The sequence below is a fragment of the Stylophora pistillata genome, chromosome 5, assembly GCF_964205215.1.
Source record: "Stylophora pistillata chromosome 5, jaStyPist1.2, whole genome shotgun sequence".
NCBI classification, from domain to species: Eukaryota; Metazoa; Cnidaria; class Anthozoa; order Scleractinia; family Pocilloporidae; genus Stylophora; species Stylophora pistillata.
This window is the reverse complement of record NC_142523.1, coordinates 37,623,565-37,649,561: the sequence shown is the minus strand read 5'-3', so window position 1 is coordinate 37,649,561 and position 25,997 is coordinate 37,623,565. Positions and strand designations below refer to the sequence as shown.

The 25,997-nt window shown below is 40.6% G+C and overlaps 1 protein-coding gene and 3 pseudogenes across 3 annotated transcripts; 1 reads left to right on the top strand and 3 right to left on the bottom strand.

The window, feature by feature from the left end:
- Positions 1-2,334: 2,334 nt before the first annotated feature.
- Positions 2,335-24,867, bottom strand: LOC148731833 (uncharacterized; annotated as a pseudogene). Its single transcript, XR_016001123.1, has 2 exons — positions 24,761-24,867; positions 2,335-8,974 (listed from the first exon to the last, which is right to left on the bottom strand). The product of XR_016001123.1 is annotated as an uncharacterized LOC148731833 (transcript).
- LOC111346281 (uncharacterized) lies at positions 15,557-20,261 on the bottom strand (annotated as a pseudogene).
- Positions 20,199-22,603, top strand: LOC148731835 (uncharacterized; annotated as a pseudogene). Its single transcript, XR_016001998.1, has 2 exons — positions 20,199-20,380; positions 20,532-22,603. The product of XR_016001998.1 is annotated as an uncharacterized LOC148731835 (transcript).
- LOC148731834 (uncharacterized) lies at positions 22,629-24,185 on the bottom strand. Its single transcript, XM_088761953.1, has one exon. The coding sequence runs from the start codon at positions 24,183-24,185 to the stop codon at positions 22,629-22,631; it is 1,557 nt and encodes a 518-aa protein (XP_088618079.1).
- Positions 24,868-25,997: the final 1,130 nt, after the last annotated feature.

Here is a 25,997-nt window from a genome sequence, read left to right as displayed (position 1 = left end):
TCATGAGCAAATGTCGATCTTATAGAATCCAGATTTTTAAATGCGCAAAAACGCGCGTGGAAATTGCTAACCTCACGAAAGCTATTGCATGAAAACAAGTCCGGTGACCCCTTCTTTTTATTGTTCCAATATGATAATAACGTTCAAAGGAATCATCAGAGAAAAAAATAGAAAATTGTACGCAAGAAAATTTGCGATGTCTGAAAATGCAAGAAAATGCAAGAAAATGTCTGATGTCCTTTTTGTAGATTTTCTGAAATTCCGCTCTGTAGAATTTTTTAAAATCTTTGTGCATTTTCCTTTTCAAGTGCCAAAAGCAATCACTGAAAAAAATCAGGGGGTCACCGGGTTAGTTTTCGAATTATTTAAGCCACAAGCTAAAAAATGCGTCTGAATAAGCCTATGAAAGCGTTGCCATGGAAACTGCTAGTGACGAAACGACACTTATTTTTGGAGAACCAATGATTATGTAATTCAACCCTGTAAAAGTGTTCAACTGGCCTTGGTCAGTCTTTCTGTTGTATTCTTTCAAAGTTACAAACTATCAAAAAGATGAAAACCGGTACGAGCCACCTTAAACAGGCGACCAACGAAATCATGGTTAAATACTTTGAGAGAGGATGGACAGGAAGGAAAGGGGTCACTGCACGCTTAAAAAGCAAAATCGAAGGATAGCAACCACACAGGCATCTATTCGGTGCGAAAACATATTCGTGTATTTAAATGAAACGTAATATCTTCTAGTTTTATACCGCTGACAAATATATGAGATATTTAAGCTCTCACAAAGACTTATGTATACATGGTCAGTCATTATTCTTAACATTGGCGAACTTAAATGCACCGAATGGAAATAAACTACTTACTGAATTCAATCATCCCGAGATAAGCGAAGTTAGAAATAGGCATCTATATTTATACAGATAGCCCCTTCGGTGTAGTAAACACTGGTATCAACGGGGGTCCTGTTACCCACCCATCCCACCCCAGGGGAGGACATCCATCACACAGTAATCTCGTGCGTGGAAAATTAACGTCTCCTGCCGCTGACCCTGCAGGAGACGGAACCTCCATTTACTCGTCCCTATTCGAGAAGACTAGAGTATCTAACCATTTCTCGATGTTATAGAAAGGTAGCATATTCTTCTCAATTATTTTAAGACCCTGAGTGTTGGTCCAGCCGGGGCTCGAACCCTCGACCTCCCGCACAACAGTCCAGCGCTCTATCCATTGAGCTAACGGGAGGCGGTTGAGAAATAATGCCGACGTTGTTTTAAGTTCCTAAATCCTCAGTTCCTCATACGCTCTGTACGTAACTGAAGCGCGACGTCAAACAATATAATAGATAAAGCGTTGAAAGTCTCCATTTCATCGAAATTTCAAATTAAGATTATATTACAAGAATTCTCGTAATCGACTATAACCAAACTAACCAATTCTAACCAAACTAAGAATTACAATGGAATCTGAGTCCCGGACTATTCATTTGGAAACCTTGTCATTTATACTGCCCTTGTTACAAGAGCAGCCTGTGTCGGTTTAAGTTGCATTACATATGAAGCATTACAAAAAAACAAGGGAATCTATAAAAGTGAGACAGAGATTAAAAAGAAAACCTACGTCCGATAACGAGAGTTTGCATATCAGGATATAAAAAGCTCAAGTTAAACCAAGTATAATAAACATTTTTAAACGATACAAAATTGTCACGAACAATGAGACAGCAACGTCTAAAATTAAATTAAAGGTCTTCATCGACTATATATCAGAACAGTTACATGTACTAGACTATCAAAACGTGAATCTTTTCTTTGTCAAAACAGCTTCATGATCCTCGACTCTCTTCCTTTCTTTTGTAGCCGAGATAAGTTCCTCCTAAACTTTACTTCGCTAACATGACCCTGGCCATACTTAGAGATATATATTGCCAGTGCACGATCCAGACAATGCTGGACCCCTTCAAATTCTCCCACTTCAATGTGCACGCAACCCAAATTATCGTAAGAATGTGCAGAATCAACATGTTCAGCTCCCAGCTTTTTTAGACGAATCTCCACTCCCCGCTTATAGTGGTCTTTTGCTTGATGTCTTTCACCCAGTGCACAGTGTAAACTACCCACATTATTGTAAGAGGCTGCGACATCAACATGTTCAGCTCTCAGCTTTTTCAGATGAATCTCCAGTGCACGCTGATAGTACTCTTTTGCTTGATCTGTTTCACCCAGTGCACTGTGTAAACTACTCAGATTGTTGTAGGAGGTTGCAACATTAACATGTTCAGCTCCCAGCTTTTGCAGATACATCTCCAGCGCACGATTAAAGTACTCTTTTGCTTGATCTGTTTCACCCAGTGCACTGTGTAAACTACTCAGATTGTTGTAGGAGGTTGCAACATCAACATGTTCAGTTCCCAGCTTTTCAGACGAATCTCCAGTGCACGCTTATGGTTCTCTTTTGGTTGATCTGTTTCGCCCAGCGCTCTGTGAAAATTACCCAGATTGTTGTAAGAGGCTGCAGTATGGACATGTTCATCTCCCACCTTTTTCAGACGAATCCCCAGCGCACGCTTTTAGTACTCGTTGCTTCATCTGTTTCGCATAGCGCTCTCTGTAAATTACCCAGATTGTTGTAAGAGGTTGCAACATTAACATGTTCAGCTCCCAGCTTTTGCAGATAAATCTCCAGCGCACGATTTAAGTACTCTTTTGCTTGATCTGTTTCGCCCAAGATACCGAGTGAACTACCCAGATTGTTGTAAGAGGTTGCAACATCAACATTTTCAGCTTCCAGCTTTTTCAGACGAATCTCCAGTGCACGCTTATGGTACTCTTTTGCTTGATCTGTTTCGCCCAGCGCTATGTGTAAATTACCCAGATTGTTGTAAGAGGTTGCAACATCAACATGTTCATCTCCCAGCTTTTTCAGACGAATCTTCAGTGCATCATTAAAGTACTCTTTCGCTTGATCTGTTTCGCCCAGGCCATGGTGTAAACTACCCAGATTGTTGTAGGAGGTTGCAACAAGGACATGTTCAGCTCCCAGCTTTTGCCGATAAATATCCAGCGCACGATTAAAGTACTCTTTCGCTTGATATTTTTCGCCCAGGCCATGGTGTAAAGTACCCAGATTGTTGTAAGAGGTTGCAACATCAACATGTTCAGCTCCCAGCTTTTTCAGACGAATCTTCAGTGCACGATTATGGCACTCTTTTGCTTGATCTGTTTCACCCAGCACTATGTGTAAATCACCCAGATTGTTGTAAGAGGTTGCAACATCAACATGTTCAGCTCCCAGCTTATTCAGAAAAATCTCCAGTGCAAGCTTATGGTACTCTTTTGCTTGATCTGTTTCGCCCAGCGCTATGTGTAAATTACCCAGACTGTCGTAAGAGGTTGCAACATCAACATGTTCAGCTCCCAGCTTTTTCAGACGAATCTTCAGTGCACGATTATGGTACTCTTTTGCTTTATCTGTTTCGCCCAGGTCATTGTGTAAAGTACCCAGGTTGTTGTAAGAGGTTGCAACATCAACATGTTCAGCTCCCAGCTTTTTCAGACGAATCTTCAGTGCACGATTATGGTACTCTTTTGCTTTATCTGTTTCGCCCAGGTCATTGTGTAAACTACCCAGACTGTTGTAAGAGGTTGCAACATCAACATGTTCAGCTCCCAGCTTTTTCAGACGAATCTTCAGTGCACGATTATGGTACTCTTTTGCTTGATCTGTTTCGCCCAGGTCATTGTGTAAAGTACCCAGGTTGTTGTAAGAGGTTGCAACATCAACATGTTCAGCTCCCAGCTTTTTCAGATGAATCTTCAGTGCACGCTTATAGTACTCTTTTGCTCGATCTGTTTCGCCCAGGTCACTGTGTAAAATACCCAGATTGTTGTAAGAGGTTGCAACATAAACATGTTCAGCTCCCAGCTTTTTCAGAAAAATCTCCAGTGCACGCTTATAGTACCCTTTTGCTTGATCTGTTTCGCCCAACGCTCTGTGTAAAGTACCCAGACTGTTGTAAGAGGTTGCGACATAAACATGTTCAGCTCCCAGCTTTTTCAGACGAATCTCCAGTGCACGCTTATAGTACTCTTTTGCTTGATCTGTTTCGCCCAGGTCACTGTGTAAACTACCCAGATTGTTGTAAGAGGTTGCAACATAAACATGTTCAGCTCCCAGCTTTTTCAGACGAATCTCCAGTGCACGCTTATAGTACTCTTTTGCTTAATCTGTTTCGCCCAGGTCACTGTGTAAAATACCCAGACTGTTGTAAGAGGTTGCAACATCAACATGTTCAGCTCCCAGCATTTTCAGACGAATCTCCAGTGCACGCTTATAGTACTCTTTTGCTTGATCTGTTTCGCCCAGGTCACTGTGTAAAATACCCAGATTGTTGTAAGAGGTTGCAACATAAACATGTTCAGCTCCCAGCTTTTTCAGAAAAATCTCCAGTGCACGCTTATAGTACTCTTTTGCTTGATCTGTTTCGCCCAGGTCACTGTGTAAACTACCCAGATTCTTGTAAGAGGTTGCAACATTAACATGTTCAGCTCCCAGCATTTTCAGACGAATCTCCAGTGCACGCTTATAGTACTCTTTTGCTTGATCTGTTTCGCCCAGGTGACTGTGTAAATTACCCATATTGTTGTAAGAGGTTGCAACATAAACATGTTCAGCTCACAGCTTTTTCAGACGAATCTCCAGTGAACGCTTATAGTACTCTTTTCCTTGATCTGTTTCGCCCAGGTCACTGTGTAAATTACCCAGATTGTTGTAAGAGGTTGCAACATCAACATGTTCAGCTCCCAGCATTTTCAGACGAATCTCCAGTGCACGCTTATAGTACTCTTTTGCTCGATCTGTTTCGCCCAGGTCACTGTGTAAAATACCCAGATTGTTGTAAGAGGTTGCAACATTAACATGTTCAGCTCCCAGCTTTTTCAGAAAAATCTCCAGTGCACGCTTATAGTACTCTTTTGCTTGATCTGTTTCGCCCAGCGCTCTGTGTAAAGTACCCAGACTGTTGTAAGAGGTTGCAACATTAACATGTTCAGCTCCCAGCTTTTGCAGATAAATCTCCAGCGCACGATTTAAGTACTGTTTTGCTTGATCTGTTTCGCCCAGGTCACTGTGTAAATTACCCAGATTGTTGTAAGAGGTTGCAACATCAACATGTTCAGCTCCCAGCATTTTCAGACGAATCTCCAGTGCACGCTTATAGTACTCTTTTGCTTGATCTGTTTCGCCCAGGTGACTGTGTAAACTACCCAGATTGTTGTAAGAGGTTGCAACATCAACATGTTCAGCTCCCAGCTTTTTCAGACGAATCTTCAGTGCACGCTTATAGTGCTCTTTTGCTTGATCTGTTTCGCCCAGGTCACTGTGTAAAATACCCAGATTGTTGTAAGAGGTTGCAACAGAAACATGTTCAGCTCCCAGCTTTTTCAGAAAAATCTCCAGTGCACGCTTATAGTACTCTTTTGCTTGATCTGTTTCGCCCAGCGCTCTGTGTAAAGTACCCAGACTGTTGTAAGAGGTTGCGACATAAACATGTTCAGCTCCCAGCTTTTTCTGACGAATCTCCAGTGCACGCTTATAGTACTCTTTTGCTTGATCTGTTTCGCCCAGGTCACTGTGTAAAATACCCAGACTGTTGTAAGAGGTTGCAACATTAACATGTTCAGCTCCCAGCTTTTGCAGATAAATCTCCAGCGCACGATTTAAGTACTCTTTTGCTTGATCTGTTTCGCCCACGGCACTGTGTACACTGCCCAGATTGTTGTAAGAGGCTGCAACATCAACATGTTCAGCTCCCTGCTTTTTCAGACGAATCTCCAGTGCACGCTTATAGTACTCTTTTGCTTGATCTGTTTCGCCCAGGTCACTGTGTAAACTACCCAGATTGTTGTAAGAGGTTGCAACATTAACATGTTCAGCTCCCAGCTTTTTCAGACGAATCTCCAGTGCACGCTTATAGTACTCTTTTGCTTGATCTGTTTCGCCCAGGTCACTGTGTAAAATACCCAGACTGTTGTAAGAGGTTGCAACATCAACATGTTCAGCTCCCAGCATTTTCAGACGAATCTCCAGTGCACGCTTATAGTACTCTTTTGCTTGATCTGTTTCGCCCAGGTCACTGTGTAAAATACCCAGATTGTTGTAAGAGGTTGCAACATAAACATGTTCAGCTCCCAGCTTTTTCAGAAAAATCTCCAGTGCACGCTTATAGTACTCTTTTGCTTGATCTGTTTCGCCCAGGTGACTGTGTAAACTACCCAGACTGTTGTAAGAGGTTGCAACATCAACATGTTCAGCTCCCAGCATTTTCAGACGAATCTCCAGTGCACGCTTATAGTACTCTTTTGCTTGATCTGTTTCGCCCAGGTCACTGTGTAAATTACCCAGATTGTTGTAAGAGGTTGCAACATCAACATGTTCAGCTCCCAGCATTTTCAGACGAATCTCCAGTGCACGCTTATAGTACTCTTTTGCTTGATCTGTTTCGCCCAGGTCACTGTGTAAATTACCCAGATTGTTGTAAGAGGTTGCAACATAAACATGTTCAGCTCCCAGCTTTTTCAGAAAAATCTCCAGTGCACGCTTATAGTACTCTTTTGCTTGATCTGTTTCGCCCAGCGCTCTGTGTAAAGTACCCAGACTGTTGTAAGAGGCTGCAACAGCAACATGTTCAGCTCCCAGCTTTTGCAGATAAATCTCCAGCGCACGATTTAAGTACTCTTTTGCTTGATCTGTTTCGCCCAGGTGACTGTGTAAAATACCCAGACTGTTGTAAGAGGCTGCAACATCAACATGGTCAGCTCCCAGCATTTTCAGACGAATCTCCAGTGCACGCTTATGGTACTCTTTTGCTTGATCTGTTCTGCCCATCCTTCTGTATAAAGTTCCCAAATTGAAATAACATGTTGCGTTTATCGGGTGGCCACCTTCGTCACTTGATTCGATCATTCTTAACGCTAATTTATAATAGATTAGCGCTTCTCCAAACTCACTGTGGTCTTGGCACATGTCTCCAAGGGTAAAAAGGCTACCATTAAAGCACAAAGATCTTAAGTCCCCTTCGGAGAACTCTGGTATTTCTGTCGTGATTACCTTATGTTTAATTTTTAAGCTTAAAAGTTTGAGATGAGGAACCATCCTCGTACCCACGACAATAGATTCTAGGTCTTTAAATTTCGAGAATGACATTACAGCCCCATACACCACTTTACAAGTTTCAATCTTCGTGCAATCTTTTGTCGCAGCTTTAATAACATCATGAACAACACCATGGAATCGAATATGGACACCAATCGCTTCTTCTTGAACCAGCAGCAATGAACATCGATTCATTCTTATTCTTATCATTTCTTCATCTTCAAAATCTTCGTCTACTGCTTTGATGTACTCGGTAATAACGTCTTGAAGGATCGGCTGTAACGCACACATAGAGAGAAAATTGAATGTGTGATGCAAAATTATATCGTCTGCCATCGCCATTTCGACAGCGAGTGTTATTGCTTTGGTCATGGACTTTGAGTAGCTTGGATTGGTCTTGGCAAGAATGGTTTCAGTAACACTTCGCTTCCCCTCCTCTACTTTCTTCAGATAGTCGCTCCAATCAAATTCCGAAGTTGACTTATTCTGACGAACTTGTCTCACATACGTGGCCGCGCCGGCTAAGGCCAGTGGCTGGTAGTCAAGTGCCTTCGCCACTTGTTTCACAATCTCGCCACCTGTGGTACCAGAGAGGAGGTTAAGCAGATAGCATGCATCATCAGGTTGCATTCCTGCGCTGACTGAAATATTTCGTACAGATGAGCTTGACAACGGCATGGACGCAGTGTCCTGCGTTGTTATTAGCATCTGGCCCCTTGCCCACACCTCGTTTCCTGCATCAGGCAAATGACCGCTTGAACGAGATAAGCTGGTCACATTATCAACTACCAACAGCCACGAGGTGTAATGCTCAATTTTTGCACTTATTAAAGTCTTAAGATATGAAATTTTCTCATCCGTGTTCAAATCCTTCGAGCTGTAAGTGTTTATTATTTCATACCCAGGACATTTGCAACGTTGAGCGAACACGACGTATGATTTCAAAATCGTTTCTGAGTTTTCAGCATTCAACGTCATGACAAATGAAGCTGCGGACGGTATTTCTTTGACTTCTTCATAGAATCGCTTGGCTACTAAACGGGCCAGCTGAGATTTTCCACTTCCTGGATTTCCTGACAAATACAGTATGCTCAAGCCATCATTAGCGCGTTTTAGTGTTTGGCGATTTCGTATAATTTCATCAACTTCAGATTCCCGAGGAGCGATGTCGTGGGTAGGTTTAGGAGGGAGAATGCAAAATGAAGAGACATCGGAATGTAACTGTTCTTCCAAGGCAAGCCTCTGTTCTTCATTTTCTTTTTTTTCCTTTTCCTTCTCTTTAACTTCTTGTTTTAGGTCGTCAACCTTCCTTAAAACTTCGTTTAACTCCTCTGTGGGAAAGCTCGCCAGATTTTGGACCTCATTGATTTTCATAATGGGAAGACCGAGAGCGAGAAATGCAGTTGTCACTTTTGAAAGAGCACTTTGGAAATCTCCGTCAGAGATTTGGCCTCTTGGCATATGAGCGAATTCTTCATTTCGAAATTTTCTCAGGTCATCTACATTTGATCGAACCGTTGAATTGAGACCGTGGAGGCAACCTGAGTAAAGAATAGCATAAAACAGTTTGGTACAGTCCCATTCAGCTCTATCGCCATTTTTCATGGTTGATAAGAGCCGATCTTTTTTACTTCTGTTCCTAAAGTCCATTCCATTTTTAGGTTGATCTTTCCATTCTCCTAATGTTGTCTTGTAGCGACTGTCCCATTCTCGTTTAAATATCGTTCGCAGACCCTCAGTTAGAACATCAGTGACAACATGGCAAATCCTGTAGTAGTTTAGCTGCTCTCCCGTGTATTCAGCGGCCATTTTTAGGTGGAACCTGCACAAAACCAAATTTTGTTTTACCAGGCAATTGGGAGTCTTTCCAAACTAATATGTTTTCCTGGTGTAATGTCGTAAGTCAATCATGTTGGATCACGTGATTACAGAGAGTATTATTAAAAAGTAAGGTTTTTACTACAAGCAGGGCGTTGTGGTTCATCTTTACTTTAGCTCTGTTCGAGGTTGATACTCTCGATACTACACCTGGACAATGAAGTTAATTTCGATGGCTCACAGGGTGGGGGTAAATTGACGCTAGGACTGATGAAATTTAAGAAAAAGAACAAATAAACAATCAAGGTTACTCTTACAGCTTCACAGCTCAGTGTTTTTTTTCCTTAATCGAACATTTTATAGCTAAACAAACTCTGAGGTACACGGATACGGCCTGTGTCCGTACAGAGATATTTCTTCGGCTTCTAGTTTGCTTTTTTGTTTTAACTTAGAAGAATAAGAATGATAATTTAATATTTATATTGCGCAAATTAACATGTGGATATGATCAAATGCGCATCACAACACTTTTCGGGGGACTTTGGCCGGACTACATCAGCAGTTTACAAACAATCGAAAGAAAACTTATTTGAAGATGCCCCCTGCCCCGCAATTCCCGGTAAACAGGCCAGACAACATCACAGTAATCTCATGAGTGGGTTCTTTAATGTCCCCTGCCTAACCAAATTAACTAATTAATAGATGCAGGAGACGGAACCTACGGTTTATTCGTCCTTATCCGAGAAGACTAGAGTGTCTATCCATTTCTTGATAGTATAGAAAGGTAGCGCATTCTCCTCAGTTATTTTAAGACCTTGAGTGTTAGTCCGGTCGGGGCTCGAACCATCGACCTCGGCCAAGATGTTTCAACGGGCAAGAATATTAGCCATGTACGGAGGTTACATGCATCTAGACTGGTCCTCGCTTAATAAAAGCTTTTTTGAAGGAAAAAACGATCGAAAATTATATCAACACCTGATGCTGTAGGAAGTTCCGTTTATTATCTCCCGAAGATTAAGATCGTTCCGTTTCAATAACTAAATTGAGTTCTGATCTACGTTTCAATATTATGAATAATAAAATTCTTTATTCATTCACGTATAAAATCAAAACAAAACCAGGGTGACCCTTAACAACCGCCTCCTGGCTAGTTCAATTGGTAGAGCGCCAGACTTTTGGGCGGGTGGTCGAGGGTTCAAGCCCCAGCCGGACCAACACTCAGGGTCTTAAAATAACTGAGGAGAATTTGCTACCTTTCTATAATATCAAGAAATGAAGAGATATTTTAGTCATCTCGGATAAGGACGAATAAACCGTAGGCCCCGTCTCCTGCAGGGTTAGGGGTAGCAGACGTTAATATCCCACGCACGAGATTGCTGTGTGGTGGATGTCCTTCCCTGGGGTGGGATGAGTGGGTTTACTGGGACCGCAGTAATTTGCACAAGCTGCTGCGGTGTCCCTGCCTGTCGGCGAATCTAATAAATTATCAATAATCTCGTGACATTACGGCTGGTTTTTGAAGCTTCTCTGCCCACAAACAACGAATAACTGTGTGAATCTGTTATGTGTTAGCAAAGCTGTTTTATCTAGGCCGGTCAAGAAATAAAGCCTGGGGAGAACGAAGGAGTTGCCTATCTTAGAGTGTGGGGTATGACCCCTCCCTGATTCTGTAGGTATTTTCCTGGAAAACTCACCGATCACGCATCAGCGGGAGTAAAGGGTGAGGGGGAGGGGGGAGGGGGGCACGGCAGCTCAACACTATTCTTGGCACACGTGTCTGGCGTGATAACTACGGTAGTGGAATTTAAATTCCTAAACTGAGATCAAACATGTTCACATTTCCTGTCCTGGAATGTTCAGATAAGATTCCATTTCAGAGAAGCAACAAGGATGAAACATTATTCAATTGAAAGTCTCTTACGGAATTTAGGCAATTTATAATCTTCAACAAAGCACTATTTGAGCAATAGTGAAAATCAGACCTGGAAAAAATTTCAGGCCTGTACGGGACTCGAACCACTGACCTCTGCGATACTAGTGCAGCGCTCTACCAATTGAGCTAACAAACCAACTGGGAGCAGGCCATCAAATTAATTCGATATAAACCCGTAGATGATAAATCAAACAACAACAAACATATGAAACATATGTGTGAACTGCGGTTATGAGACGTATATGAGAACGATCCTTCGCAGTAAAGCACTATTTGAGCAATAGTGAAAATCAGACCTGAAAAAAATTTCAGGCCTGTACGGGACTCGAACCACTGACCTCTGCGATACTAGTGCAGCGCTCTACCAATTGAGCTAACAAGCCAACTGGGAGCAGGCCATCAAATTAATTCGATATAAACCCGTAGATGATAAATCAAACAACAACAAACATATGAAACATATGTGTGAACTGCGGTTATGAGACGTATATGAGAACGATCCTTCGCAGTAAAGCACTATTTGAGCAATAGTAAAAATCAGACCTGAAAAAAATTTCAGGCCTGTACGGGACTCGAACCACTGACCTCTGCGATACTAGTGCAGCGCTCTACCAATTGAGCTAACAAGCCAACTGGGAGCAGGCCATCAAATTAATTCGATATAAACCCGTAGATGATAAATCAAACAACAACAAACATATGAAACATATGTGTGAACTGCGGTTATGAGACGTATATGAGAACGATCCTTCGCAGTAAAGCACTATTTGAGCAATAGTGAAAATCAGACCTGAAAAAAATTTCAGGCCTGTACGGGACTTGAACCACTGACCTCTGCGATACTAGTGCAGCGCTCTACCAATTGAGCTAACAAGCCAACTGGGAGCAGGCCATCAAATTAATTCGATATAAACCCGTAGATGATAAATCAAACAACAACAAACATATGAAACATATGTGTGAACTGCGGTTATGAACCTCTGAGGTCAGTGGTTCGAGTCCCGTACAGGCCTGAAATTTTTTTCAGGTCTGATTTTCACTATTGCTCAAATAGTGCTTTACTGCGAAGGATCGTTCTCATATACGTCTCATAACCGCAGTTCACACATATGTTTCATATGTTTGTTGTTGTTTAATCTTCAACAAGTACAACAACTTATTCTGTTTTCCGTGTACACATCATAATTCAAACCAAACATAAAAAGAAACTAAAATTTTTAATTCACAACCAGCCTTCAAATAGTTAATAGGAACTTGAAAGTGAAACCAGCGTGTCGCGTAGTTTCACCCTTAAGGTTACTTCCTACCTTCGAAGCCGAAAAAATTGTTTTTTCCTTTTTTTTTTTTTTTATTTTGGACAGGATTGAAGCTAGATATTTTAAGTAACGTTTACAAAAAAGAAAAATTGAAAAATCTCAAAAAGCGTCTGACTTATTCAGAAAAGCGTATTTTCAAATAAAAGTTAACAAATCAGGAATGCGTCATAATCTCGTAGATGGGCGAATCCCCCGGTGGAATTGTTGTAGAGTATTTTAAAGGATTGCTATTTTGGGTATTTTTAGGTTTACCTTTTGTTTTGATGAGTCTCGCCTTTTTGCGTCTACGTTGTTATTTTGGTAGATATATAGTTTTGATCATTTATTTTTAGTGTGTACTTGAACTTGGCTCAGTTCTTACCGTGCTAGACATTTTAATCGCTTGTTATGGTTGAGGATAACTAGTTTGGTAGGTGGTCATGTTTGGGTTGGTAAAACTGACCTTGAGTTTTACCCACACTGAATATCCTGTCTGGGAAATTGCTACGGTCAGCCAACCCAAACATGCCTGTGATTTTTACATTAAATGAGAGGGCACTCCTCGCAGAAGTTAGAAGAGAAATAGCTGTGGTAGTAGAAGGTAGTAGCAACAATAGAAGAGGAGAGAATAAAAGAAGAAAAGTATAGAGTCGTGGTACCTCTTGTTAATTCGTCCAAGCGAGTGGTAAAAGTCCACAACAGAATATTCGCGGCAATTACATGTCATTTGTTTACATCGTGCACTTGACAAAATTCACACGTGGAAGTTATCTGCTCATGGAAAGTCTTTTCTCGTGGTTAAAAAAATAACTCAAAATTAGAGGTGTCCTTGAGTAAAGAAAAAGGGGAAAAAAAAAAAAACAGGCCCAAAGAAGAGAGTAATGGCAGCATTTTGTCCAAAAAAAAAGAAAAACAGTCCTTGCTGAAAGCAACATAGGCTCTTGGTCTGGACAGGGGCACGCAGCTTAAATATTAAATTCAACACCACCGAAGGTTGTAAACAAGATTCTTCGTCGGAATCTGACGAAACCGATGGAGAAGAAGAATGCGACAGATTACAAAACGTGACTGCTCCGCGATACTTTTCCCGGGAAAATCTTGATCCATTGTCATTGACGCCTGGAGGTCTCGTCTTCTCATTGGTTTGCGATTACAGGAGGCGACATGATCTCCTTGTGTGGCGCTAGTTGTTTACAAACCTTTAGGAGCTAAAATCTCGCATTTGATTTTGAGAGGAATAGATCCACTTTGAGCAAATTTATAGGGTATGTAAATTTGACCGATTTTCGTCAAATTTCGCCAAAACATTCCTGGGATGATGACGAACAAAAGTGTGTCAGGAAATTTTGATATTTGAAATATTTTCTACGTGGTGTTCATTTACACAACACGTTTCGCATATTTTTCGCTACTCTAACTTTAGATGCGAATATCTAGACAACCAATCAGAATATCGGAAAAGCCTAACACACTTTTGTTGATTGATGCCTTGCGAATGAGACTGTGCAGCCATTTTTCTCGTACCGCGGGATCCGATACCTGATAAATTCAATAGAAGGACCCTCGGTCGTTTCACGCCTTACCGGCTCCTCAGTGACACTTCCTAAATCGAAAAATCGCCTAAATTATATTTTTACTGTAAACTGCATTTATCAAGCTTTGTTTTGATGTATAGTTCGTTAGGGTTTTCTTGAAACTAGCGAGCGTACGAAATTTTTCCCGAATAACTCCCACGAAGGTAGGAAGTAACCTTAAAAAAATATATTACCATGACATTGCGGCTTCTCTAATGGCAGTTTGGAAAACATGGAATGCCGTAATTCCGTGCCGGAATACCCGGAATTCCCGGAATGCCCAAAAATAATAAATTGAAAATAAAGTTACCTAATAATTAAAAATAATAAGTTGGAATACATAATTAAAAAATTATTAATTAAAAAAATTAAAAAAAAGTGAAAATAAAAATTAAAAAGAAAAAAAGGAGAATCAGTTCTCTATAAGTAAAACCAAAAAATGCAAAATTTTCTCTCGATAAAATGCAGAGACCACTTGACGTAAAAAATAACTACTTATAGCACTGTTCACGGAGATACACATACTAGAACTACATGTAGCTTACAGCCTACAATATACAAACTGATGACGAAGATTGCTTCAAGGTAAATAAACCAGAAGTGTGATTTATTATTGATAGAACTCAACTGACTGTGGGTTCTAAGTGGAAAAGGGGATGTAAATACGATAAGTACTTGGCGAGCAAACCCAAAGTGCGACCGCACTTAAAATCTGTCAGCACAAGCGTTTTCTAATGCCACCCAATTTTTGCGGTTTTTAAAAATTTTAAAAATTTTAGAAATCATCAAAGACGCCGGTGTGCTTGGGTGGGACTGGCCGATTTTGCCAAAATTTTTTGAAACAAAGAGAACTGCGTCCAGTGCAGTCAAATTTGACGAGAACTGTTCTTCCCCTACAGCAATTTCTCAGGACATTACAGCGTTAGTTATCCGCATCAGCAAGATGTCTGAGGCACCGAACCGTTCCGGCAAGTTATAAGGTTCGCACCAGCGACTCCTGTCCCTGCACAAGCAATGCCAGCTGCGCGCCAGTCTCCCCTTTTGATGGTGGAAACTCGGGCAAAAATCATATGAAAAGGGGAGTGAGGAAGAAATCGCAAGAATTAGGCAGAATCGTAAGAATTAGGCACCTGATCCCAGCATCAACCTTACATCTCATCTACCAAGCTTTAGTAAAACCTCACTTTGACATTGTTTGGGGTAGCTGTGGGAAAACGCTACGAGACAAACTGCAGAAATTTTAGAATAGAGCAGCCCGTGTGTTGACTTTCTCTAACTATGATGCTGATGCAACTGAGCAACTCGAGTTTTTAGGGTGGAAAAATCTTGCACGCCAGCAGGAAATCCATAAAGCCACCATGATGTTTAGATGTCTGCACCGGCTAGCTCCAAGGTATCTATATTCAAAGTTTACGTGGCGTGACTCTGCTTATGACCTCAGGGACTCTGAAAATAAGCTTAATGTTCCACTACCGGGCACTAATTATTACAGAAAAAGCTTTAGCTACAATGGCGCCACATTATGGAACAGTTTACCACGCGATATAACAAACACAGAGTCTCTGGGGTTATTTAAACGTAAGATCAATGACATTCTTTAAGTCTAACGCACGGCATTCACGGAAAACAGCTTTAGTGTTATGGTATGTATTTTTAATTTTAAATATCTTAGCGTATGTGATATGTATTTTTATAGGCTGATGAATTGATCGTTTCTAAATAAAGATTACAATACAATACAATACAATCGCGACGCAAAGTGTTCTGTTTCGCTGCACGGTTAATTCTCGGGAATGTTTATTTACCGACTGAGAAATTGCCTGTGTGACTGACGTTTTCGTCTTTAACCTGGTTAAAATGCGACCCTAAGGTTGTCAATTTAATTTCCTTGTCCGCTTAAAAAGTTTAGTTTTTGGTTTTTACGGATTTCCGGTGAAATAAAAATTTGACGGTAATGCGACAGTCTCATGATGCAGTTCCGTTCATTGCTTAATATGTTCTAGCGCACAGCCTTGCAACTCAATCCGTCTCGCTTCCGCGTTACGCGCATCACGAGCTCGCTTAATTTTTCAGTTCCCTCCATCTCTCCCGTTTGATAATTTCTTACATTGTAGCTTTCCTTATTTTCATGTGTTGCAACTTTGTTTCCTTCGGCAGGGGCTTATGATTGTATTTTTTTATTAGGGTGAGCGGGTCTCCTTTAATCATTACCTGTCAAGAACTAAACTGCCAAGCTGTCACGCCAACACTGCTTGTTGTTTTATTGTCTCGAACGTGTCTACCATTGTTTGCGAAAAAACTTTGGACCATGTCGTGTCCATCAACTTCAGCTGGAGTATAAATCATGAAGCGCCAGTAATTTTTAAGGGCAACTCCTCTTTGAAAGTTATCTCTAAAACTGCGGGTCTGTTTTAAAAAGGGAATTTCGGAACCGAATGCACAGCATGTTTGGGTGGTAATAATGATTCTGAGCGCGTCCCATGCGCAAACACTTGGAACCATCATCGAAAACAAAGGGGTACCAGTTCCTTTCTTTGCGGCCGATGACAACCTCTGAGTCGAGTGTTTTATTTGACACTCTCGCCGTGTCTCGCTGAAAATAATTTCCGCACCCATTACAGCGCGAAATGTTCCCTTAAAGCTTTGTAAGAAAGTAGGGACTAGGGGTTTCAGGCAATGTTGGCTTTGGTGGTAATGGCTGCCCTGGGGGAACTGCAGCGTGTGAATTCGAAACTGAACCTGGTGATTTTTCTGAAGAGAACTGAGTTGTTGGTAAGACCTGAAGTGAGCTAGCATGAGGATAGGAATGTGGATGTCCTGCGAGTTGGAGGGACGATGACTGGACTGAGCTCGTAGGAATCAAATCTCCTCTTTGTACAAGCCCCCACTGATAGCTTGGAAGCAGACTAGTGGAAGTTGTTGAGTAGTCTTCCACCTGGTTTCCACCTGGTTTCCACCGTTCTCAATGCTTTCCACCAGCGATGAGTTGTACTGTAGCACATCATCCTTTGAGTTTCTTTGACGTTTAGCTGTGCCTTGTTTACTTCCGGAAGCTTTCGCGTTTATACCAAGAGAAGCCACAGAAGTTAAGCTGGTTGGGAATTTCTGCTTCCGGTACCAAGCCACGAATTCACTTAAGACGCCCTGATTTTCTGCGACAGCGATAACATGCGAGCAACCTTTTCTGGGCTTGTAATTTTTACAAGTACAAGTAATTCTGCGGTGTTGAAAGCCTTGACGAGATTAGGGGCGTCACCTGATTCCAAAAAGACGGAAAATGCCATGCAACTTTTATCAGCTGACGGAGCTGGCATAACATTGTCAGGCTGCGAGAGTAGACGTTCGGCTCTCCTCCAGATTTTCTCTGCAATATGGGCATCAAGTACACCTTTAATTGCGTTTGTGGTAAGTGAAAGTTTATTTTGATGGTCACTGCATCTTTCGCATCGGACAAAACATGCTTGAGCCCCGCCTGGGTTTTCATTAATGCTATGTAAGTCTTCCTCTACATGGGAAGCATAGACGCTTTCTACTTTCTCTTGCCGTTGCTCCTCGTTCATAGCAAACCACTAATCTCTCGAGATTTGGAACTTTTTAAAAGGCTCTTTTATTTGGTAAAGCTCAGATCCATTAAAAACAGCTAGAACAAACTTAGTTTCCTTTTCATCGTCAATTAATTCTCTGACAGCCTTGGCAAAAGCTGTCTCACCTAATTCTCTTTCTCCTCTTTTGTGTCTCAAGAGACGGTTGGTGTTTTCAGAATCGTTTGTGTAGAATTTATCAGGTGGGTAACCAAGACCTGCCTTTGTTCGGACGGATGCGTTCATGAACTCCTCCATCATCTGGGCTCGATGAAGCATCCAATTATGGAAGCTCGATGTCCCACATTCTTTTTGTTCCCTTCTAGCTCACGGTTCCTGCAGTGAAGCCAGAACAGCATCGAACATATCTTCACTGGTGGTATCCAGAAGACCCATCTCGTAAGTTGCTCCTTCTTGCTTTCCAAAAATTTCTTCGATATATTGTTTGTGATCCTTCACGCCGTGAGTTACAAGCTTGGTCTCGATGTTTTTACGAAAATGGAGAAAGCAACGGAGATGTGTGGCACCAGGAAAACTATCAGACAGAGCATCGGACAGTGCACTTTCTCCATCGGCGCCAAACACTAACAACTGCTCGAGCTGGGGAGCAAGACATTTCAATTTCGGAAAAAACTGCGCATAAAGATCTTTGGTCTTGCTGTGGTGGATGAAAATAGGTCCGACGAACACTGGGCATTTATTGCTTCTTCTACTTTTAAGGAAAATGTTACGATATGAGGTCGGAGTTATGCTGAACTCACCAAAATTAAATGCTGGATCAACAGACAGGTAACTAAAATCTAAGTTGTTTCTACAGAATCTGGATAAGTCGGCTAGCTGTTTGTCGGTTGCCAGTAGAATAAGGGGTTTACTCGAGAGTTCGTGCATTCTAACGAAACCCTTTCTTTCCGTCTTCGCATACCAATTAAACGATGCCATTTCATATATTTGTTTACGCCTTGGCTGTGAGCAAGTTGCCTTAGAGCGGTCCCTTTTCATGTCATAGGCTTGAGTTCTACCTCTGGGAATGTCGGCTTCTGATAACACTTGCATTGGTCCTTACAAGTCTTTACGCGTTTTAGAGACGGCTGCGTTTGTTGCAAATGAGCTTAAGTTTTTGCTTAAAGCCCTCTTGACGGATGGCTTCGTTCGAGTGTATGGCACACCCGTTTTGGAGTTCCCTTGCGGAACAGTTTTTATACTGTGTTCTGGGCCAGTAAAACGATACTGCAAAAGTACAGAGTGATTAAGAATTTCACCCGTATGACCTCTTGCGTAATAAATTGTTTGGTGGAAGTCAGGGAATTCTTTATGGTATCTATATTCCCTAAATAGATGAAACTCTGCCGGTCTTGAAATTTCTATACGTTTCTTATTCATCTTCTAAATTTTAGATTTGATCTCCTAAGGTAAGTTTGAGAGTATCGCCCGTTGTAAATATACGTGCCATTTCCGTCCGCTGGCAAGTCCTCTAAGCTAATAAAACGCGTGTCTATACGAAACAAAGCATTTTGCTGTACTCTTACTGGTTTTCGTTGGGATTTCCTTTCAGGTCGATAATCTACTGAGAGTATATCGAGAATTCTCTCTGATTCCAATTTCCCCCTAGAAGTGGTTAAAATTGGCAATTTCGGATCTTCATTGAAAAATAATTCTTCAGATGAGTCGCTCTCAGATAAATCGCTCTCGGATTTGCTGTCCTCGCTTTCTGTGGACGATGATTCAAATTCTACCTTACATTTCTTTTTCTTAAGAAGAGAAGAACCTGCTAGCGCTTTTCCATAGTAAGTGGAAGACGTTGTAGATCTGGTCATGGCTTTCATCTTCACTATATTCCTGGCTTGGCCAGCATAGCCTAAATAGTTGTTTCCGGTTGATTGCTTCACGGGAGAGTCTGCAATGATAATGGGATCTTCTACGCTGTTTCCACTGCCTTTAAATTGACATGTCTCTACACTGGCTGCTCTCCTGGATACAACTTATTTTGTAGCAAAAAGGAAAATATTTATTTACTTTAATGTTTCCCCTATAGATTGCGATAAAAGTAATTTATTGACTGGAATGATTGAGATTAGATTTTTTGATAGACTCAGACATAAACGTTTTTTTTTTTTTTTTAATTCAACTTCAGACATAAAGTTGATTTCTTTTTAGTGGCTTATTAATTAGATGGTCTCCACGAACATAAATTTATCGCCTGTCGTGATAATGTTATTAATTCATTGTATGTCTTGGTCAAATCCCGGGAGTCAAATCCATGCGAACGCGTCTTAAACATTTCATGAGCTACCAGATATTTCTGATCTACTTGACTTCGAGTTCTTTCTGTAACGTGCATGAATGGGCTTCACGTCAATATCAAAGGCACCGTAGAGTGATAATTAGTTAATTGAGACATTACTCAAGAGGTAACCACATGTGGGGGCTTGTGATCAAAAAATTGATTTGATGAGAAAGAAAGGAGTATGGTAGCAAGCCTTCGATCTTCCTTTTCTTGTCGGACTAGGGAATTGAATCAGGGGAAAGCTACCTTTTTCCATTGGAACTATTTCATTTGCCACTGACTGTTAACATCAAAAACGTTGCTCTTGTCTGGAAGGGAAAGAAATCGCATTCTGTTTTGTGTGATGGCGACACACTGATTTCACTTTTTGTTATTGTTCTGTCTGGAAATATCTTTTTAAGCTAATCCACGTTTGCGTATTGAAGGTGTGCCGAAGAGATAAGAGACTCGCGGAGACTACAATTACTGCCTCTGAATACACCCTATGTATAACGAGAAGAGACTGGGAGCGATAAACGTGAAAACGAGGCTAGTTGGGCCTTGTTAGCTCGTGTTAAAAATATGGCCGCTCATGACTCTGTAAGTAGCCGTCTTTCTCAGATTCTTACAGAGGAAGATATCCCAGGAGCATCGCTTCAAGGAAGAAATCCGACTGCTCTAAAATCAGATGAACTTCGTTTTTGGTTAAAATGTCGTGGCGATCCAGCAAAGGGGTTAAAAACAAAGGCACAATTGGCGAAAAGGCAAGTACAGTATTTGTCAGTCGTGCGTGATACTTCTTAGAATTAAACAGATTTTAATATCGTACAAGAAGATCAAAGGATTTTAGGAATTACTTTTCGAAATGAAATGTTGATGAAATGATTATTAGTTTTTCAACTTTTCATTTTAAAGAGTTCTTGAATATGTTGCGTCTGGTCGTGATAAAGATGTTGTGGATCCCGATAAAAATCTGTTATACACGCGTCGGAAGGAGAGACAAGAACAACTTGCTCAAAGTGATGCGATGCCTGAGGAAAGAACTGTTGAATTTCCATCAGCTGGATGGTCTACAAATTTGCAACGCATGCCATTATTCACAAGGGCAGAGATGGATTTACATATTTCTAAATCTGGAAAAAACTTGGACAAAAATAAACAGAACCATGCGGTTCCAACAAGCATTAAAAAGGCAAAAACATTTCTTGTTGATGAATATCTGAAGGACTTAACTTGCGCAAGTGACGACCATTATTTCTTTTTTAAATGCTTGTGTTACCATAGTTTCAAAAAAAATGAGCCACCCCATAAATTACAAGTTGCACTTTGTTTAGTAACTGGAGCTGTTAAATATGCCTCATGTACATGTGTAGCAGGAACTGTTGGTTTTTGCAATCATGTGCTGGCTGTTATGATGAAACTCTGTAAGTTCAGCTTGTATTGTTGTCAAGATATCAAGGACTTGGAAAATGACTCTGATATGACACAAGCTAAGGCATGCACTTCAAGTTTACAACTATGGCACAGGCCTGTAAGAGGGGATAAAATCAAGCCCCAACCTGTCATGGAACTTGAGGTAAAAAAGGTGAATTTAGACGCAGAATATAACCCTGATAGTGGAGTAAGGTGCTTGTTGTATGAAGCAAGGAAAAATTTGGGTACACAGGCATCTGATGAGGCTTTGTTAAAAGACAAACTTCAAAAGATCAACCCTAAGTTTTCCCTGTCTCAAATTATGTCTACTGGTTGTACCAACTTACAGGAAACAAAATTTGGAAAATGTCCAAGTGGCTCCTATGCAAGTTACCAGTTACAGTTCACAGAGTCTAATTTTCAAGTTTTCTGTAATATTGACTCAATGCCAAGAGTAGACTGTCATAATGAACAAAATGCTATTTCTGTATATCCTCCATTTCCTTTGCAACAATCTGAGCCATATGAAAAGCCAGATGATTTAAGAAGCAGCCAGGAAGCACTCCTGGAACATTTGATTGTTGATAAGGTAAAGCTTAATACCATCGAGAAGAAAACAATTGAACAAGTAGCATCAGAAGAATAGCAGGCAGAAAGAAAATTTCGGTATACAGCATCTAATTTCTATACAATTTTAAAAAGGCAAAGGAATCATGACACTCTAGTAAACAATCTGCTTCATCCCAAACCATTTACTGCCAAACAAACTGCACATGGGAAAACCTACGAGCCTGTAGCCTTAAAGGAGTATAAAAAATATATGTTTTCAACAAGGAATCCAGTTTCAGTGTTCAAAAGTGGTCTTGTTGTCAGTATGGCCTCTCCCTTTTTAGCAGCATCACCAGATGGCAAGATCATTGACCGAGGCTGTAGCAAGCCCTTTGGGTTGGTAGAGGTTAAATGTCCTTACACAAAATTTCATCTTAGTCCCTTAGAAGCATGTGCAGATGAAAGTTTCTTTGCAGAAAATGTAAATGGAAAGCCAAGGCTGAAAAGGGGGCATCAGTACTACTTCCAGATACAGGGTCAACTAGGTATTACAAGAGCAAGTTGGTGTGACTTTGTTATCTATACTAACAAAGGCATAAGTATAGAGAGGATCATAATTGATCCTCAATTCTGGGAAGTATTGAATGAAGGCCTAAGGAACAGCTATTTTGAATATTTCATAGCACCAGCCTCTGTAGAGTTCAGTAAGCACTACAAGGGTTAACTACCACAATCTAATCTTGTCATGAGTAAAGAGAATTGTGTCTCATACCTAACTGGATATGTTTAAACCAACATGGTCTGCATAATAAGATAGCTTTGAGGATAAAGCTTTTGTAAGTTTAGTACCTCTTTATTATTTGATTTTAAGATCTTTGGAACTACATGTAAAACTTACATCTTAAAGTGTTTGGGACTGAAAGCAAGCGAATCACATCCTTAGTTTTAGTTGGTTTAGAAAATAGTTAACCTGAGAGATATCATGAAGTTTACATTTATTAAATTGACTGAAATTCTGTAGTGTACCTCAGAGCTCTGTCTAACTCAGTGTTAAGTGGAAATGAGAGGGTCCTGAAAGTTACATAAAAAGGCACAGACACTCCACATTTGGTTTACTACCCCAAACAAACTGACGGGTACAACACTATCCCATAAGTGAAAATTCTTGATTTTGTTGATAGCCCGTTCAACATGTATTCTAACAGAAGCAATTTCTTGAGTCTTGATAACATCTTGTGTTGTCATTTGGCTATTGGAACCTAAAAAGGGGGGAATGTTGAGGGTTACACCCAGTGGGAGTAGGTCTTCAATTGTAAAACCTTTATCGGCCATCACGGTGTCACCATTGTCAAACTTCAACTTCAGGAAACCACTTCGTTCAACAATTTCACGATCGGAAATGCTTCCACTATATAGCCGACTGATAAAAGTTATAGCTCCACTGGGAGCAATTCCAACTAAGCCTTTTAGAGTTACATGGTTCTTATAGGAGCTGAACAGTTTGGAATTCAACAGAAGGCTGGAAGGCATTTGGCATCTTATTTCCGTACAATCGATTATTACACGGGTCGAAGAGTACTTCTCTTTAAAGCTGTCAGGCATTGTAGCTCTTACGACCTCCCTATTAGGCCATATAGATACTTGACCAAATTGTAAATATATATAATTCATCCAAGAAAGGAATGTTCTGCTTACTGTCGATTGTGAAATACCAAACAAGTGAGCCTGATGTCTTTCTGAAAATCCTCTTCTCAGTCTGCACAGAACAAGGAAGAACTCCTCTCTGGGTTCTAAGCTTCTTCGTCTACCTATGCTAGTACATCCCTCTGGTTCCTCGTTTCCACCATCGTAAAACTCCTTTTGGACAGTTCTTTCTTTTGATGAACAGTACCTGATGTTTTCTCCTTTCGATCCAGTATTTAAAAATTCAAACACAGCATTAAATGTTGCTAAGTTAGGAAATCCAGTATAAAAGGCAATGTCCTCGTCGGTAGTAAAATTGCGTGGTTGAAAAAGGCGGGAATCTTTAAGATTCAACTGGCGTTTTAATACCTCTATTTCAGCCTTTAACTTCGCATTTTCGAGTTCAAAACCTCGAATACTTACAAGTTCTTTAACTTCACCTGTTTGATCTCCACACGAATTTAAGCTGCTTTCCACATCAGGATAACTAATAGCTGCCGATGAAGTACAGGTTTCAAAAGTTGCTTTAGCTGCATTTGCAGTTGTTTGACTTTGACTTTGAGATTGTTGCAACTCCTTGTTTGAACACCCTGTTATAGAAGAAATATTGCGACATTTAGGAGGTGCTCTCTTTTTCGGAGAACCTGCTTTGGACCACGAAAATCGAGATGGAATTACCCCTGCCTTCACATAAACACGCTGACCTCCAACAGCTTTAACCAAGTCCTCGGGCTTAAAATGACGAGAACAGACCTTCGTGTTTTCGCTGACTCTAAACTCTTTTCCTTCGTCTCGACGAATGGCATGGAGCCAACGCTTTTTTAGGATAGTGTCGTCCGGAAATTTAAAGTAAGAAATTTTCTCCCCACTTTCGGTTCTGTACTTCTTTTTGGTACAGTTTGGCACGCAACAGTTTTGCGGCATTTTCAAAACCTGGCGCTCTTCACATCAGGCGGCCATTTTTATTTACTTGGCCCAACTGGCCTCGTTTTCAAGTTAAACGCTCCCAGTCTCTTTTCGTTCTGCATAGGGTGTATATAACGCTTTGTTCCCGTAGTTTTAACAATCGATAATTGTTGTTTTAGAGCACAGCATTAGCATATATTGATGGATTAAATCTTTTCCGATGAGTACCCTTGTATCCATTTGCTTTTCATTTGTGATAGCTTCTATCAATAAGTGCTGTGCAAGCTATTTCCAGACATTTCTAAACTATCGTGCGAACTGTCGGGCAATACGTATTCACTAAGCAGCGGGCTTAACAGACACATCAGTAAGAGCTAAGGTAAATATGAAGGCTTGAGGAAATATTTGCGAATTACAGGAGTCGCGAGGACCCACCAACACCTTTTAAAGTGTATGTGGACGGGCCTCACCTGAATGAGATAACTGAGCTTTCCAGAAAGACTCTCCCCTAGTGGCCTAAACATATCTTTTCAGCATATTTTTTTATCATCAACAATTACGGTAAAAATACTTCTAATTAGGGTTTCCTTTACCTTTTTTCAAGCTCTTTCTCTGAACTACTCGATTCTGCGTGGTTTACAAATAGAAATATATTAAGAAAAAATTGATAAACAGTGCATATACACTTCGAAATCGCTAGGAGTACTACCAATAAAGACAACGGACCACGTAGTGGATCAAATTTAGCATTCAAGTGAAACCACAACCATAAAAAAGTAAGTGGAAGAAAAAAATTACCATCTCCAGAGACAACTGAGAAGTAAGTCCTTTTTCTTGTTTAGAAGAATCCATCAGTACAAGGTTTATATTCAAAGGTGTATATTCAAGGTATATATAAAGAGGTGTCGAGTAACTGACGATCTCTTAATTGAACTGGAGACGGCTGGTAGCTGCTTTGATAGCTCCCAATGTGTGTTTAATAATTATTCAAGGTAGAGTATTAATTTGTAATAGTTCGGAGATTTTTAAAATTGAAACTATTAAACTAATTGGAAATATTGCATTTGTTTAACCTTCTGCAATGGTTCCGGCTGGAAGCGTCCCGGCTTAATGGTCCTTGCGCCCTAGACATCCTGCAGGTGTGTAAATGGGTGGAGGCGAATTTAAAACGGGGAGTAACCATGTGATGGACTAGCATCCCATTCAGGTGGAAGGGAGAGTACAAGTATTTCGTCGCTTAGGCTGTATGGGCTACTGGCCTGACACAGACTTTTTTTCATTCTAATACGTGCATCTCCATGAACAGTTCCGGTAAATGTTTTTTTTTTTTTTTTTCGAACCCTCAGAGACCCTCAGAGATAAATTTCGCATTAAATTATTTGATTAAGTTGTGAATTTACCATTAATTTTTAATCATCAATATTCTTATTTATTTATTTATTTACTTTTAATTTTTTTAAATTTATTATTTTTCGGTCATTCCGGGTATTCCGACATGGAATTCCGGCATTCCTTATTTTCCAAATAATAAGGCTGGTAAATGCTTTTGCTTGTCTGACGATCTTTTCACTGCTGTTGTGCCGGATCGTGATGGGCTTGCACAAAGAAGACTTCAAGCCGTTTGCTTGCAATCAAAACGTCCCTATCCACATCAGAGGTGATAACAAAGCGAAATAATAAGCGAAAAAACTTCGTTATCATTGTATTCAACGAAAACGAAGAACCAAAGTCCTTTAATACCAGATACTGTTTTCCATTCAGCAAATAAAGAATCGTCATACTTCCGTGCAGTAAAAGAGACCATAGTTCAGTTTGCGAAATGAATGAAGG

Bases quoted from the DNA above. Each gene is read 5' to 3' on its own strand.
- LOC148731834 (XM_088761953.1), bottom strand. From the start codon at position 24,185: ATGCCGCAAAACTGTTGCGTGCCAAACTGTACCAAAAAGAAGTACAGA.